The sequence below is a fragment of the Schistocerca serialis genome, chromosome 9 (genome assembly GCF_023864345.2).
Source record: "Schistocerca serialis cubense isolate TAMUIC-IGC-003099 chromosome 9, iqSchSeri2.2, whole genome shotgun sequence".
NCBI lineage: Eukaryota > Metazoa > Arthropoda > Insecta > Orthoptera > Acrididae > Schistocerca > Schistocerca serialis.
Window position 1 is genome coordinate 437,301,498 of NC_064646.1, and position 17,817 is coordinate 437,319,314.

Genomic DNA, 17,817 nt, shown 5'->3' on the forward strand with positions numbered 1-17,817 from the left:
ATGAATGAAATGTGAAACTATTCCTAACATAAGGCTTTTTGCTTTTAGTAGGCCTAATAGGCATTTCATACTGGTACTTCATGAATTACATTCTGTCATGCAATAAAAATGACCATTTGTGCCAAAACAGTTTCGTTTATTTGGTGTGTGTTACAATTGCTGCAATATTAGACAGGCGTATTTAGTTTCATCTAGCAGACAGTGACAAAATAGATGTAATCAGATGGAGAAATCACACCAGTCTTGGGTACTAACTGTATTAACAGTTTTTTCAGTATTAGACGGCAACATTTCGATTTTTCATGTAGCACAGCATTTTACGAACTTTGATGAGGTAATAGATTCTTTCACAGAAAAGAAATCATGCCATGTAAAGCTGTAGCAAGATTAGAGAGAAAAAAATGCTAGGACCTAAGGATTAAAGAAATGTGTACTGTCTTGCTTGTCTCTTGTCTCTATAGTTTTATGTATTCTATATTTCATTTTATGTCTCACAGAACAGCACATTATTAACTAATAGGGAATAAAGAGTGCAAATTGTCTGAATAGTTCCACATAATCTTTCTCACTACTGACATTAGTAACTGAAAATGTTGACTGCAGTAGGCTAATGTCTACTCTGCGTGCAAACCACATTACATACCACATTGGCATTGAGAGTTGTTCTTCAGCTGTCACACATGTCCTGAGAGGCTAGTTTATTCTGGTGGGCTTCCTGGATCAGGTGCCAAATGCTTATACATTTCTTCAATTAAGAACACACTCCAGAGCCACTGCTGTGCCATCATTGGTATCTGAGCCTACCTTTGTGTCTCAGAACCTGCAACGTGGCCTTGCTGAAGAAGACATCACCCCAATGTTGTGACAAATCTGTAGACTTGTAATTTTCTGTGTTTGTTGTTAAAAAGTGTCTTTGCCAGACTTACTAATTTGTGGACTTGTAATATGTGTAGTTTTGCCTTTACTTTGGCTTCACAACTTGGAAACTGTGTCATAGTGAACTTGTGATTCAATCTAGTTCCTTTTGGACTTTGTATCTATATGGAAGTGGACTGGGATCTATATTTTAAAACTCAGATTTTGATTCTGCACAAGGCATCAGAAGATCAAAACAAACTGCAAAACAATTTAGAAAAGATATGTGAATAGTGTGAAAAGTGGCAGTTGACCCTAAATAACGAAAAATGTGAGGTCATCCGCATGAGTGCTGAAAGGAACATGTTAAACTTTGGTTACATGATAAATCAGTCTAATCTAAAAGCCATAAATTTAACTAAATACCTAGGTATTACAATTATGAACAACTTAAATTGGAAGGAACACATAGAAAGTGTTGTAGGGAAGGTTAACAAAAGACTGCATTTTATTGGCAGGACACATAGAAAATGTAACAGACCTACTTAGGAGACTGCCTACACTACGCTTGTCTGTCCTCTTTTAGAATACTGCTGCGTAGTGTGGGATCCTTACCAGATAGGACTGACGGAGTACATCGAAAAAGTTCAGAGAAAGGCAGCACGTTTTGTATTATCGCGAAATATGGGAGAGAGTGTCACAGAAATTATACAGGATTTGGGCTGGACATCATTAAAAGAAAGGTGTTTTTCGTTGCGACGGAATCTTTTCACGAAATTCCAATCACAAACTTTCTCCTCTGAATTCGAAAATATTTTGATGACACTGACCTACATAGGGAGGAATGATCACCACGATAAAATAAGGGAAATCAGAGCTTGTACGGAAAGATATAGGTGTTCATTCATTCCACGCGCTATACAAGATTGGAATAATAGAGAATTGTGAAGGTAGTTCGATGAACCCTCTGCCAGACACTTAAATGTGATTTGCAGACTATCCATGTAGATGTAGATGAAGATGAAGGTGGGCTAAGAACTTTAAGACAAAACTCTTTCTTTCTGCATTACCAGGCCTTCTGTCTGAAGCAATGTTTTGCATTTGAACCACAAGACTATTTTGTTTGTGGTTGTTTTAAGACTTGCTTTCAAGAAGGAACATTGTGTTCTCTTACTTCAAATAAATTTCATGTTCATTTTTTATCTGGACCCTTTTCTGTTCGGTGATTTGTTTGCTTTTCTTCCAAATCAGTGCTTACATGTGTGCTTCTAGCCCAGGTAGACAGTGTTTTGTGTGTGCTTTCATCTCCTTTGGTTGTTTTGTAGTTCTTGCACCACCTTTTGGTTTCTTCTCCCATAACAGTTGGTGATGTGGTCTTTGTGAAACTTCACTCTGCACGGACTTCCTTCACATACAGTGGATGTTTCTGTGTGTGCCTCTTCTCATTTGTGTGACTTCAGATCTTTTGTTGGACACAAGCTTTTGTCACCAGTCTTCAGTGTTTGAGCCTGATACATTTGGATCCTGATATTTTGAGATAGTTTATCTTAAACCTGCTACAGCATGTCTAATGCAGTGGAGCAACCTCCTATCTGCTCTTTACTGAGTGAATACTGGCAGATGTAACAGTGCCTTCTGGACTTCCTGATGTATATTTCCACGATGTTGGAGTTGCCCTCAAGGTTGCTCCCTCCCTGACTTTCCTACAGTTTCTGGTTCTGGGCACAGCACCTGCATTGGGGGCTAGTATCTTCACGACTCTGAGGTAACTAGTTGACGTACCCTGGGTGCCACCTGGGCTGATCACATCCGGCCACCACTGACAATGCCTCTTGCTTCTTGCACAATGTAGTGCCCTGTGGACAGCATCACCGAAACAGCAGACTCTTCCGGAAGCTGTCCCCATAGCCCCACCAAAGTCTGCCACCACAGGCTTACACTACTGCCGTTTCCAACTCTGGGTGTAGTATCAATTTCTTCATATACTTTGACCCTATCATGTGGTCTTTCCTCAACCCATTTCCAAACACATCCTTCATTGTGCCTTCTTTCCCAGCCCCTTCCTACTCCACAACCCCCAATTTTTGCTCCTTTTGGTGCCTCATCCTTGGACATGTCATACAATTTCCCTATCTATGCCTAATTTAAGCACCCAATGTCCTAATTTCTCCCAAGTGTTCCCACACACCCAATGTTTATCTCGAGTGTTACTGCATAACAAGTTTTGGACCAATGTGGTTCTACTCAACAATATTTTACCCCATGTGCTTCTGCTCAACACACTCCCCCTCAGTGCTTTCGCACAACATTATCTTACCACTGCTTTTGCATCATCAATTTCCTTCCCAAGTGCTTGTGCTCAACATTTTTCCCTCCCATGCGGTTCCACGCGATGATTTCCTTCTGCTACATGCATTTTCATGACCACCTTGCAGCCCAGCTACTATCACTTAGTGCTTTTCCATCCCAAGTGCTTTTGCATGATGACTTTTCATTGTTAATGCTTGGACACAACCTTTCTTCCATTTCCTTTTCCACATTTTTCTATCCTGTGTCCAATTTGACACTTATTCAGTCTCCATTACAACTGAGTTACATGGGCAGCCAGGTTTCTTAAACTGACATGCAAGGGCTGCCACACTACTTGTGACTATCAGCTGGCCCCACAAACCTCTTCTCTATGCTGGCCATGTGACAGAAAGCAAGATTGAATGTATCCTAGCACCACAGGCTGTACTTAGGTGCATGGGCCCTAAGGGGCCAATTCACTGACTGAACCTTCACACTGATTTTTGTGGGCTCCTCTGTATTTCATCAGCTGAGCATTCACACTTAAATTTGTTCTTTAACAGTGACTTTTTGTTTGATGAAAGATGCAGTCTCTGTTGTGGGTAATTTTATATAACTTTCAGATTGGTATCAAAGAAGAAAATCGTATCTACATGCACCACAAAATGCAACTATACCATCTCTTCGCAGATATTCAAGCATACTGCAGCTATCAGTAATCAGTTATTCTACTATGAACTCCAGTAATAACAATTTGCATGTCTCTCACAAAAATATACATGTAATCAAATTACAATGTCAAAACATAAATCTTTTATCTTTGAAGGGTGATAAGATCATGTGCTTATGTTCAGTGTTGGTGGAAAAGTATCCTTATGAAAGTGCCCAATAATTTGAAAACGAAAAGGGCCCTTACTACTTTACACCAAGACAACTGAACCTTTTCTGTTATACAAAATATCTTTGTTCCACTGAAAAATATACACTAAACAGTTAACCTGACTGGGCTGAAAACTGTTTGAAACGCAGATTATAAATTTTATGAATTTAACAACTTTGAAGTGGAAACTAGGTTTCTATAGTGAAAGTAAATACATAAAAACAAAGTATTACAATAACAGAAATTCTACAATGGAAACAATGAACAAAAATAAGGAAAGACAACAGTCAGTTTTACCTTGGCTGCAGAGGTGCACATTTAGGTATCTTCACAGTTCTGTGTGGAATTACACCAGAAAAAGATCAGTAGCCCCAAAGCAAAATGCAAAGGCATTTCTAAGTGCCGCAAATCAGTCATCTGCAACTGAGTAGTTGTCTTTACTTATTTTTGTGAAATTAGTAGCATTTCCTCAGTGTGTCTTTGGGCAAATGTCACTCTTCTCTCTCACCAGGTGCAGCAGTGACTGTTGAACCAGCCGGACTGGCCTTGCTGGCTGTGAGTGCCCTGGAGGACCGCTGGGACGCACGGAGTGATGAGAGTGATGGCACTACGAGCAGGCTGAACCTCTCGCACAAGTATTCACATGGCCCCTCTGTGGCTGGCTTCAGAACGGGGAATGGAACCAAATACAGTTCACCTTCCAGCACCAGCAACAGTTCACGACGGCCTTTGCTGCCTGTGAATGTCGTTTGTGCCAGAAATGTTATTTCCTGCATACATCGGTTACACTAAGAGATTAGGAAAGGTAAGGACCACAATTCCCAAGAAGTATAAAATATTACCTAGTAATAACATTCTGTACTAATATAACATAGCCTATTATACTAGGTATGTAAAGAATAGTTTCCATTATTTATAATGAATCTGAGATATAACATTACTGTGATGATAAACAAAGAGTAATGCTTATTCTACATAAGGCTTCAAGATTACTGAATAAGGAATTTATATGAAAAACTACTAATTTGGTCTAATTCTGGTTCAGGAAGTTCAGCCACTACATCAGTTGTTTATTGCACATGGAAAGATACATGTATATGTTCGTCAGACCTTTAAGTGGTTCAGAAAAAAATTCACAGGTCAAAAGGCAGCAAAAGTGGTGACTGTGTATCATGTTTTATACTTATTATGGTAATTACCTAAAAAGTACAACTGTAAAACTGACACATTTTCTCCAAAGAAAATTACTGATGGCATACTCAATAAAATTGGGATTTTATAACTTACAAAAAGAAGGAATTAGTTTTTAATATCCTAGTGATAACAGTGCAAACAGAAAACAAGTAAAATATTGGATTAGACAACGGCCAGTGAAAGAAATCAGCCTTTGTCTCCTTTAGCTCTTTCACATCTGCTAGGGCCAAGCGTCCTGCCTGCCTGGCCAGCTAAAGGGATGAACCTATGGCGTACCTCGCTACCAGCAGCCTGACACATGAAAATGTCTGCTGCAGGCTATGGCCACTGTCAGCTAATTGGACGTTCCAGTGTGCACAGAACTACTCTTCAATAATACTCTTTACAAGATCTTATGACATTGTGCTGCCACAATGGCTGCAGTTCCTGATAACTGTGAAAGAGAACTTCAAAACTAATCCAAGCTTTCTGATACAAGTTTATTCTGGATACCTATGTTTCAAGATAAATAGTTTTAAAGTGGTCAGTTCCTAGCGAAGACAGCCAGAACCCTATATGTCTTCTGTTCCACGAGGCAGTGAGTACCACTGAGAAACTGCAATTAGTTTGGTGCGCTGTTTGTTTTTTGCAATTTACGATGTGGCAGTTTTATGGGAGAATTCATGCCCTTTCACATTACATATATTTGTATCATGTGTGCTATGTAAATTAGGAAATCAGACTACATTTACTTGACCATGTGGCCATGAGTGCTGCCGAGAAACTGCGCGTATCTGCTGCACTGTTCGGACTTTGTAATATCTTACATGTCAGTTCATTAGAATGATTCATCCCCTTCAGATTATATGTGCTGGTGTCATTTGTCTTGCGTAGGTCAGAAAATCAAATTGTACCTATTAAAGCAACTCATAAGCAGAAAGCAACCAGGAGCAAGTGGAAACTGTAGCACTTTGTGATATTATGAAGAAGAACAGAAAAGATAGTGTTGGCAGCAGTTCTGAACATTGGACAACAGCAAATTGCCATTCTATTATCTGCTCCCACACCCAGGCATACAAGAATGTCCTTAGCCGTCAGGCCCACCCACCTGCTCGGCATATATGAATGCCTGTAGCCATCTGCTTGTTCTATCTACCAGGCGTACATATACGCCAGTAACCATCTGGGCGCTCTACTTGCAGGCCATGCATGTATGCCCGTAGCCACAAAAGGGTTAAGTAACCATTCCTGACATTCAACTTAGGTGGTTTAAAAAAACCTAAATCATAAAGTCTAAAGGAGGGTTTGAACACTGTTGCTCCCAATTATGAGCCCAGTGCCTTATCCTTTTAGAATATTTGCACTTCTGAGACTGCCATTCCAGACTCTTTGTCCAACTTAGTTTCAGGAATTGCAGATAAGTAATTTTATTTTTCTCAAAAATTTCATTTGTCACTTTTGGACTAAAACAAATTGTTACAAGTAGGTACATGATAAATAGCTCACCTGCTAACACGTAAATGATGTTGTTGTTGTGGTCTTCAGTCCTGAGACTGGTTTGATGCAGCTCTCCATGCTACTCTATCCTGTGCAAGCTTCTTCATCTCCCAGTACCTACTGCAACCTACATCCTTCTGAATCTGCTTAGTGTATTCATCTCTTGGTCTCCCTCTACAATTTTTACCCTCCACGCTGCCCTCCAATGCTAAATTTGTGATCCCTTGATGCCTCAAAACATGTCCTACCAACCGATCCCTTCTTCTTGTCAAGTTGTGCCACAAACTTCTCTTCTCCCCAATCCTATTCAATACCTCCTCATTAGTTACGTGATCTACCCATCTTATCTTCAGCATTCTTCTGTAGCACCACATTTCGAAAGCTTCTATTCTCTTCTTGTCCAAACTGGTTATCGTCCATGTTTCACTTCCATACATGGCTACACTCCATACAAATACTTTCAGAAACGACTTCCTGACACTTAAGTCTATACTCGATGTTAACAAATTTCTCTTCTTCAGAAACGATTTCCTTGCCATTGCCAGGTTACATTTTATATCCTCTCTACTTCGACCATCATCAGTTATTTTGCTCCCTAAATAGCAAAACTCCTTTACTACTTTAAGTGTCTCATTTCCTAATCTAATCCCCTCAGCATCACCCGATTTAATTTGACTACGTTCCATTATCCTCGTTTTGCTTTTGTTGATGTTCATCTTATATCCTCCTTTCAAGACACTGTCCATTCCGTTCAACTGCTCTTCCAAGTCCTTTGCTGTCTCTGACTGAATTACAATGTCATCGGCGAACTTCAAAGTTTTTATTTCTTCTCCATGGATTTTAATACATACTCCGAATTTTTCTTTTGTTTCTTTTACTGCTTGCTCAATATACAGATTGAATAACATCGGGGAGAGGCTACAACCCTGTCTCACTCCTTTCCCAACCACTGCTCCCCTTTCATGCCCCTCGACTCTTATAACTGCCATCTGGTTTCTGTACAAATTGTAAATAGCCTTTCACTCCCTGTATTTTACCCCTGCCACCTTCAGAATTTGAAAGAGAGTATTCCAGTTAACGTTGTCAAAAGCTTTCTCTAAGTCTACAAATGCTACAAACGTAGGTTAGCCTTTTCTTAATCTTTCTTCTAATATAAGTCGTAAGGTTAGTATTGCCTCACATGTTCCAACATTTCTACGGAATCCAAACTGATCTTCCCCGAGGTCCGCTTCTACCAGTTTTTCCATTCGTCTGTAAAGAATTCGTGTTAGTATTTTGCAGCTGTGACTTACTAAACTGATAGTTCGGTAATTTTCACATCTGTCAACACCTGCTTTCTTTGGGATTGGAATTATTATATTCTTCTTGAAGTCTGTGGGTATTTCGCCTGTCTCATACATCTTGCTCACCAGATAGTATAGTTTTGTCATGACTGACTCTCCCAAGGCCATCAGTAGTTCTAATGGAATGTTGTCTACTCCCGGGGCCTTGTTTTGACTCAGGTCTTTCAGTGCTCTGTCAAACTCTTCACGCAGTATCTTATCTCCCATTTCATCTTCATCTACATCCTCTTTCATTTCCATAATATTGTCCTCAAGTACATCGGCCTTGTATAAATCCTCTATATACTCCTTCCACCTTTCTGCCTTCCCTTCTTTGCTTACAAGGGAACCTCCCTATCGCACCCCCCTCAGATTTAGTTATAACTTGGCACAGTGGATAGGCCTAGATAAACTGAACACAAATCAATTGAGAAAACAGGAAGAAGTTGTGTGGAACTGTGAAAAAATAAGCAAAATATACAAACTGAGTAGTCCATGGGCTACATAGGCAACATCAAGGAAAACGTGAGCTCAGAAGTGCCATGGTCCCGTGGAAGTGTGAGCAGCTGCAGAAGGAAAGGTACTTGGTTCAAGTCTTCCCACGAGTGAAAATTTTACTTTCTTTATTTTAGCATAGTTATTATCTGTCCGCTCGTTCATTGACGTCTCTGTTCACTGTAATAAGTTTAGTGTCTGTGTTTTGCGACCGCAATGCAAAACCGTGCGATTAGTAGACGAAAGGACGTGCCTCTCCAATCGGAACCGAAAACATTTTATCGCAAGGTCATAGGTCAACCGATTCCTCCACAGGAAAACACATCTGATATATTATATACGACACTGGTGACGGCATGTGCGTCACATGACAGGAATATGTTGTCGACCCACCTAACTTGTACACTTGGCGAATGGGTAAAAAGATACGTCTACCTTGCCCGATTTAGGTTTTCTTGTGGATGTGATAATCACTCCCAAAAAAGTGATGAAAACATAAGATTTTGTCACATAAACAGAAAATAAAAAATTAAAGTTTTCACTCGAGGGAAGATTTGAACCAACAACCTTTCGTTCCGCAGCTGCTCACGTTACCACGAGACCACGGCGCTCCTGAGTTTTCAACGTAGTTGATGTTGCCTATCTTCCCATGAACTACTCAGTTTGTATATTTTGCTTATTTTTTCACAGTTCCACACAACTTCTTCCTGTTTTCTCAATTGATCTGTGTTCAGTTTTTCAAGGCCTATCCACTGTGCCAACTTATAACTAAATCTGAGGGGGGTGCGATGGGGAGGTTCCCTTGTTAGAACTGGGTTGCCATCTGAGCTCTTGATATTCATACAAGTGGTTCTCTTCTCTCCAAAGGTCTCTTTAATTTTCCGGTAGGCTGTATCTATCTTACCCCTAGTGAGACAAGCCTCTACATCCTTACATTTGTCCTCTAGCCATCCCTGCTTAGCCATTTTGCACTTCCTGTCAATCTCATTTTTGAGACGTTTGTATTCCTTTTTGCCTGCTTCATTTACTGCATTTTTATATTTTCTCCTTTCATCAATTAAATTCAATATTTCTTCTGTTAGCCAAGGATTTCTATTAGCCCTCATCTTTTTATCTACTTGATCCTCTGCTGCCTTCACTACTTCATCCCTCAGAGCTACCCATTCTTCTTCTACTGTATTTCTTTCCCCCATTCCTGTCAATTGTTCCCTTATGCTCTCCCTGAAACTCTGTACAACCTCTGGTTCTTTCAGTTTATCCATGTCCCATCTCCTTAAATTCCCGCCTTTTTGCAGTTTCTTCAGTTTCAATCTGCAGTTCATAACCAATAGTTTGTGGTCAGAACCCACATCTGCCCCTGGAAATGTCTTACAATTTAAAACCTGGTTCCTAAATCTCTGTCTTACCATTATGTAATCTATCTGATACCTTTTAGTATCTCCAGGATTCTTCCAGGTATACAACCTTCTTTCATGATTCTTGAACCAAGTGTTAGCTATGATTAAGTTATGCTCTGTGCAAAATTCTACAAGGCGGCTTCCTCTTTCATTTCTTCCCCCCAATCCATGTTCACCTACTATGTTTCCTTCTCTCCCTTTTCCTGCTGACGAATTCCAGTCACCCATGACTATTACATTTTCCTCTCCCTTCACTACCTGAATAATTTCTTTTATCTCGTCATACATTTCATCAATTTCTTCATCACCTGCAGAGCTAGTTGGCATATAAACTTGTACTACTGTAGTAGGCATGGGCTTTGTGTCTATCTTGGCCACAATAATGCGTTCACTATGCTGTTTGTAGTAGCTAACCCGCACTCCTACATTTTTATTCATTATTATACCTACTCCTGCATTACCCCTATTTGATTTTGTATTTATAACCCTGTAATCACCCGACCAAAAGTCTTGTTCCTCCTGCCACCGAACTTCACTAATTCCCACTATATCTAACTTTAACCTGTCCATTTCCCTTTTTAAATTTTCTAACCTACCTGCCCGATTAAGGGATCTGACATTCCACGCTTTACGTAGAATGCCAGTTTTCTTTCTCCTGATAACGACGTCCTCTTGAGTAGTCCCCGCCCGGAGATCCGAATGGGGGACTATTTTACCTCCAGAATATTTTACCCAAGAGGACGCCATCATCATTTAATCATACAGTAAAGCTGCATGTCCTCGGGAAAAATTATGGCTGTAGTTTCCCCTTGCTTTCAGCCGTTCGCAGTACCAGCACAGCAAGGCCGTTTTGGTTAATGTTACAAGGCCAGATCAGTAAATCATCCAGACTGTTGCCCCTGCAACTACTGAAAAGGCTGCTGCCCCTCTTCAGGGACCACATGTTTGTCTGGCCTCTCAACAGATACCCCTTCGTTGTGGTTGCACCTACGGTACGGCCATCTGTATCGCTGAGGCACGCAAGCCTCCCCACCAGCGGCAAGGTCCATGGTTCATGGGGGGGTAAATGTAATATCAGAAAAGTTGACATAGTCATCTAAGGGCAGAATTCTGATTCCAATAAACTGAACCTTTTTATTTTCTTGTTTCGTATGGTGCTGAATGCATATACATGGAAGTTTAACTACAATTAACCTTTGTAACAGACTTGTACAATTACCTTTAGCACAAAGAGAGGGGAGGCAGTCTTCGAATGGAGCCAACAACAGCTGGTAGAGAGCTGCTAGGCAGGATGGCCCCTGCCAAGACTGGTGTGGTGGCTGTCGTGACCGCGTCGAGCCAGGACGTGACGCTGGTCCACTTGCTACACTGCCACCTACACTGCCAAGGCTGAAAACACAGGTCACAGCAATTATAAAGGGCTTACCACCGTGAGAAATTGGTAATGTCATATAAAACTGTTTGCAAATGATCAAAATTATGCTCCCATATTGGTACAAAATATTACATACTGGCACAAAATATCACTGAAATACTGAGACCTTGTGAAATCTGAACTAAACTGAAAACACCTTAAAATATATTATATGAATGGAAATGATAAGAACCACTATCAAATTAATTTCAAGTTTGTATTTTATGTTTGAGCCAATAACTAGGAACAGGAAAAATTATTTTATTTGGAAAAAAATATTTTATTTTATGGCCAACTTTGTGGCCGTGTTTGTCTAGTGCGTAGAACACTAGATTCCAGGTCTGGAGATCCTGGGATCAATCCTGGACAGGGGTAAGGATTTTTCTTCATTCTGGTCCATCCCGGACAGCCTCGCAGTCCTCTCAGCTTGCTATGGTACTAGGGATCTTTCCCTGGTAAAAGGTGGCCAGGGCAATTGGCCTGTCACCCTCTCCATCCTAATGCCACAGATTTTGTAAGGTTGCACTCAATCTGCACTAAGCTGTCAGGCCAATAGCCTAGTCACAGGACTGCACCATAGACTTTACCTTTTTCTGGCCAATTTCGGTGTTATTTACTTTCTTATGATTACATTATTGATAAATAACAAACATTTATCTTCAACCAAATAAATCTAACCAATTAAAGAAAAAATAGCTCTGTTACCATATGTAGTTGGATGTTTTTTGAATGACACCATCATCATAAGTTTAAATTCTCTTCCGAAATCTGTCAACACTTCTCCGTAGTGTATATACAGCTACACTGAGTGTGCCTGGATGTGGAAGACAAACTACCTTCAGCACAATAGCACACATTTGACAATGACACATTATCTGCTGCCATGGAATGTTACTTTTCACTAGATTCTGAAAGGATCTATATCCCTTCAGAATACTTACACTGCTGAGACCTGCCGTTCCAGACTCCTGAATATATAAAAATTAATATATTTCACCATTATCAACCTAGGCTTGGAACAATGGCTTAGGGGTTTGAATGCAGTTTTGGATCTGTGGTTAAAAAAGTTGCCAGCTGAATTTGAAGGTGCAACCCAGTGTACTTCATTCTTCATTTCACCTTTGCCTGATGTAATTGTCTCTCCATGTTTTTCAAAACCATGCTGATTCATCACCAAAAATTTCTGTTCCCTACAATATTGAAACCATTTTCAAATTCTTTAGACTTTGAAATAGAGATAACAGTCTTATCTACCAACATGATGTTTCTCATTAACTTTGCACAACAAATCTTAACAAAAATCATGTGTTTTGGAGAGATCTTTGACTTGATGTATCAATTAAAGTGCACATATTCACAGGAAACACACATACACAAACATTCACAAACATATAAATAAATATGGTACCTGCTCACTCAAGTGGCTGATAGAAGCAAACCAAGTAAATACTATACTGATTGTTTAATTTAGTATTTTTTGTATTTGCACTGTGAATTATACAATTTAATCGATGCACAGCACAAATACCTCCAAAACAGGTCACTTTTGGTATGATTTGTTGTGGGAAATGTGACATTGGCAAACAAAAGTTGCTAGCAAAATGGATCTCTTCTGAAGCAGGGTGTTCTCATCTGACATCACTTCCAGGCAATCAGTTCTTCACACAACAAATTAAACTTCTTTCTTTGTTACACACTAAATTCAATCTTGTGAAAGAAGTCAAGATCCAATTTCAACATTAAATAACTATTGATTATTGACATTAATAAACCATTGCCTTCAAATTTAAAACAGTTTAAAGAGGACATAAAAACTGCTAATTACATGTTATGTTGCTAAAAGCAGCAGATTTTGCATTATTGTTTATGTGAATTAATTAGAGTGCATTATATGTTGCAATGAAATTCTTTAATTTTACTGACACCTATGCAATGTTGCCACTAAACCATTTCTCTGTAATATTCTTTTCCCTTTTTTCTTTTTCCAACAGGACTAAATATGCGAAAATGGTTGAGTCATGCCTAGATTTTCAGTTATTAAGAGAACAGATTATGAAAGACAATGGCCTGTGTTCCAACCCAGCACACAGTTTGAGCTTTTCAGGAAGTTGCACAACGGTGAAAACTCTGGTGCAGAGGTAAAGATTCTCTCTTGCTGGTTGACAATATCAATAAAATGTGATTAACTCTGATCAGAATACATGAGCACTGGTTACCTGAAAAGACTGCTAAGACTGTAGTTGCTGGAATTGAAGAGATGGTTACGATTAACCATACGCAGGAAACCAGTTCGATCAGCATCCTGATTTAGGCGATCACCAAGTTCTTCCAAGTGCTGTGACCAAATATCTGAAGCATCAGCATCCATATCACCCATGATGCCTCGTCCCCTGCGCACATAATTTTATTGTATAAACATGCAATAATATATGACACTGTATTAATTAATATTTTTTTCTGTGCCATCTCACCAATTTTTAGGACCACATACACATTGAAAATTCATGCCCCAATTTCATCAGAAAGAAAATAAATGTACCACTACAGTACCTGGACATCGTGTGTAGTTCCACGCCCAAGCTGTCTCGAACACTTTGTATATAATGCTCCAGCAGAGAGCCTGATGTTGCCAGGAGTTCCTCTCCATTAGCTTCTTGCTCTCGTTCAGCCTCAACCTCACTAACAGCCACTTCATGGAATCTTACCACACCTAAAAATAAATACTTACATTACTTACAATACTTATAATACTTACATTTCAGGCCACTCTTTCACTGTAAAATTTTAACAATCAATTTGGAGCTCCTAGGAACAAAAAGACAGCAAACAGTACAAATAATTAAATGAGACCATTGCAGGAGCACACCAGCTGTAAACATCATGCTCTGCAGAGTGATTTGTGACACTTCAGTGCAATACATACAGCACAAGCACACTCTCAGAAAACTGTCCAGCCTATCATCATCATCATCATCATCATCATCATCATTTAAGACTGATTATGGCTTTCCGTGTCCAGTCTGGAGCACATTCCCCCTTATAAATTCCTCCATGATCCCCTATTCAGTGCGAACATTGGTTGGTGCCTCTTCTGATGTTAAGCCCATTACTTCAAAATCATTCTTAACCGAATCCAGGTACCTTCTCCTTGGTCTACTCCAATTCCTCCTACCCTCTACTGCTGAACCCATGAGTCTCTTGGGTAAACTTGCTTCTCCCATGCATGTCACATGACCCCACCATCTAAGCCTGTTCGCCCTGACTGCTACATCTATAGAGTTCATTCCCAGTTTTTCTTTGATTTCCTCATTGTGGACACCCTCCTGCCATTGTTCCCATCTACTAGTACCTGAATCATCCTAGCTACTTTCATATCTGTAACTTCAACCTTATTGATAAGGTAATCTGAATCCACCCAGCCTAATGTGGCTGAAAATCAAGCCAGATAACAAAGAAGCCAGAGAGGCTGGAGTTCCATAAATTTTATCTTCCAACCCCAGCTGACTATTCAAAACAGTTTTTTTTTTTTTTTTTTTTTTTTTTTTTACACACACAAGCCTACTTCCACTAACATTTTCTGACTGCTTATGTAATACTCGCTAGTTATAACTGTTATTATGTACATACTACACCGTCCAAAATGATCTACACTGAAAAGAATGAATATATGATCACGCACATGGAAAGTCAGGTCTAACAAAAAAGATGAAAGTTCCAGGTCTGAGGTTTTTAAAAAGTCTTTAATAGATAACTGTTTCCCTCCTTTAGCTCTCTTCCGTGCTGCAATATTCCTTCCCTTATGCAAACAGATGACATCAGCTGGCATTCCTTCCGCCTCTTCACAAATGTACTGCAGTGCTGCCTCAGTCATCTTGAACCCTTCAAAATATGGGATGAGATTTCTCCTCTCATCTAAGTTCGCCTCCTCCTTGTATCTTACTTGCTGCTGCATCACTATTTCCACAATATTGTTGTCATTTATTTCATCAACTTCATTATTTGCTATCATTCTGTGATTTCATCAGCATCAACATCCTCGCAGTCCAGTACATTTTTGAGCAATGAAACAACATTATTTCATCTTTGACTTACGTTTCACACATGGATGTAAAGTTAAAACACCCATCTTAATGGTCTAAAAGCATTTTCCATGACCTTGTAGGTGATATGTTTATAATCTCTTTCCACACTTCAATCAACCACCTTATGACATCTAGCAAGTTGGTCCTCTTCAGAATGGTTACATATTCTTCATTATTATCAATCGCTCATATCAATGAACTTAAAAGTATTATGAAAAGAATAGATTGCTACACACCATATAGTGGAAACGTTGAGTTGCAGACAGGCACAACAAAAAGACTGTTAAACAATTAAACTTTTGGCCAAAAAGCCTTCTTCTGACTTAGACAAAACAAACAAACGCACACACACACACACACACACACACACACACACACACACACACACACACACACACACACACAAACTCATGCAAATACAACTCGCACCCACAACCACTGTATCTGGCTGCCGAGGCCAGATTGGCAGTGATTCTCAATCTTCCAGATTTACAAAAGTTCTAGGTTTTTGTGATTTTCCTATTAAGGTAAAACTAAGTTTGTCGAAGCCAGCTGCATTACTGCAAATCATGATGGAAACTTGTTCCTTACTTTTCTTGTATCCGGGTGCCACAGATTTCATTTTTTACTCATGCATTTTTGTAGGAAGCATCTTGTAATTTAAACCGCTCTCATCACAACTTTTGAACTGTTCAATGGAAATTTCCTTCTCATGAATTAACTACAGAAGACAGTCTTTAAACAATGGCACAGCCTCTTTATCAGTGCAAGAAACCCCTGTACCAATGATAATCTGGTGAATATCAAATTGGTTTTCCCACCAATCAACCATCCATGACTGGCAGTAAATTCTGAATTTTCTTCTGTTTGTCACTGAAACTGCAGATCTTTTTGCCACAATATCGGTGCAGTGCTGGGCAAACTTTTCCTCCTAAATGTGATGTCACAAAAATAAAGCTTCTTCAGCTTCTTTATGCTTATCTTTCAACACTGTTTCCTTTACTTGTATTGCACTTCCACTAGCTTGAGAAGCACACCACTTTCCAATTTCTGCTTAATTTTTCTTCCAGTTTCCAATATTACTTTTTCCTATCCTAACTCCAAAGCAACAGTTCTGGCGGCTACCCCAGAATCCAGTCGCATTACAGCACATACTTTCTGAAAAGTTTTTCTCGTGTAATACCTAATTAGGACTCTTTAACTGAAACAAAAAGGATTGCACAAAACAACAATTTAACAATGCATGCACTTTGGTTGTCCCACAACTGAAAAAACAAAATCTACAGGGTTGCCAACAACTGTTTGTGAGTGCTGGGAAAGGGCTTTGGTTCCAGTAATTTATTCAGTATTAACAATACAGTATGTGCCTTATAGCTGTGACTCCATTGTCCAGAGGTGCTAGAAGTGCAGAAGATTCATAAGACATTTTGAAACGCCACATAGCATTGTAGCCAGTGCCTGCTTGCTAAAGCTCTGTAAAAGTACAGTATGTACAATAAATTAATCCTCATTTTATTGCGGAGAAATATTATCATAATATTAACTAAGTAGGCTCAGTTAAGCAGGCTGGACTGTAAGAAGGCCAGATAGTCACGAGCCAGATAGTCTAATCAAGCCTCTAGCAGTCACCGTGGCTGTGTCACCAGCCTCACTAGCAGAAATAGGAGCATTGCTGCAAACAGCACTGCTGCCGTGGCAATGACTCACTTTTGTGAGTCATGTGCCTTCTGCCAGACAAGTATTTAGGTCTCTGCTTGACTGCTCTACAGTCAGCTCACACTCCAAGCTTTATGACAATCATGCCTAGTAGTTCCTCAATCAGTTTTCTTTTGTCATATGCACTCTATGCTCTGTGCTCTATGCCAGGCATTCCCAAAGGTCCATACATAACAGGAGTTCTTTTGCTGAGCACACTCTACCTCCTTGCTCTTACCAGCCACCCCTACTAGTCCATCAGACACTATCCCAAGGACTTCGTCTACATATGAACATTACAGTGAAATACCAGCAATTACTGCTTCAGTGATCAACCATCACACTGAACTGAGTAGTGCAGACTCACATTCCAAGAAACTGTCATTGTGTCTGTTTACTGAACTCAGTAAAATTCCATTGTTAATAGTCAGATGGGTACATCAATCGTAGAATGTTGACCCCCTCAGTAATAAACTCTACAATGTGTTTCCTTAAATTCAAAGGCAATATGTTAAATACAACAAGATGAAACAATTTGTATAGTAAACTGCAGATTCTAGTGGCACAAATGGAACAATTGTTACTAACACATGGTGCAGTTGAAGGAACAACAGCTAATGTGATTATAAAATCTTTACTAAACTGAAGGTTAGCATTTTCTTCTGCTGTCCTTTCATTTAGGGACATATTTAATACCCAAATCAAGGTTTTCTGCAGT

General features: G+C 39.6%; 1 protein-coding gene across 1 annotated transcript in view; it reads right to left on the bottom strand.

Moving 5' to 3' along the window:
- LOC126419690 (tetratricopeptide repeat protein 28) overlaps positions 1 to 17,817 on the bottom strand; it is a 183,604-nt gene that overhangs the window by 36,842 nt on the left and 128,945 nt on the right. The window contains exons 17-20 of the mRNA XM_050086874.1: positions 13,873 to 14,032; positions 13,539 to 13,712; positions 11,128 to 11,297; positions 4,533 to 4,760 (exon numbers count right to left, since the gene is read on the bottom strand). Of these exons, the coding sequence (XP_049942831.1) occupies positions 4,533 to 4,760; positions 11,128 to 11,297; positions 13,539 to 13,712; positions 13,873 to 14,032 (732 nt within the window). The remainder of the gene's footprint in view (positions 1 to 4,532; positions 4,761 to 11,127; positions 11,298 to 13,538; positions 13,713 to 13,872; positions 14,033 to 17,817) is intronic.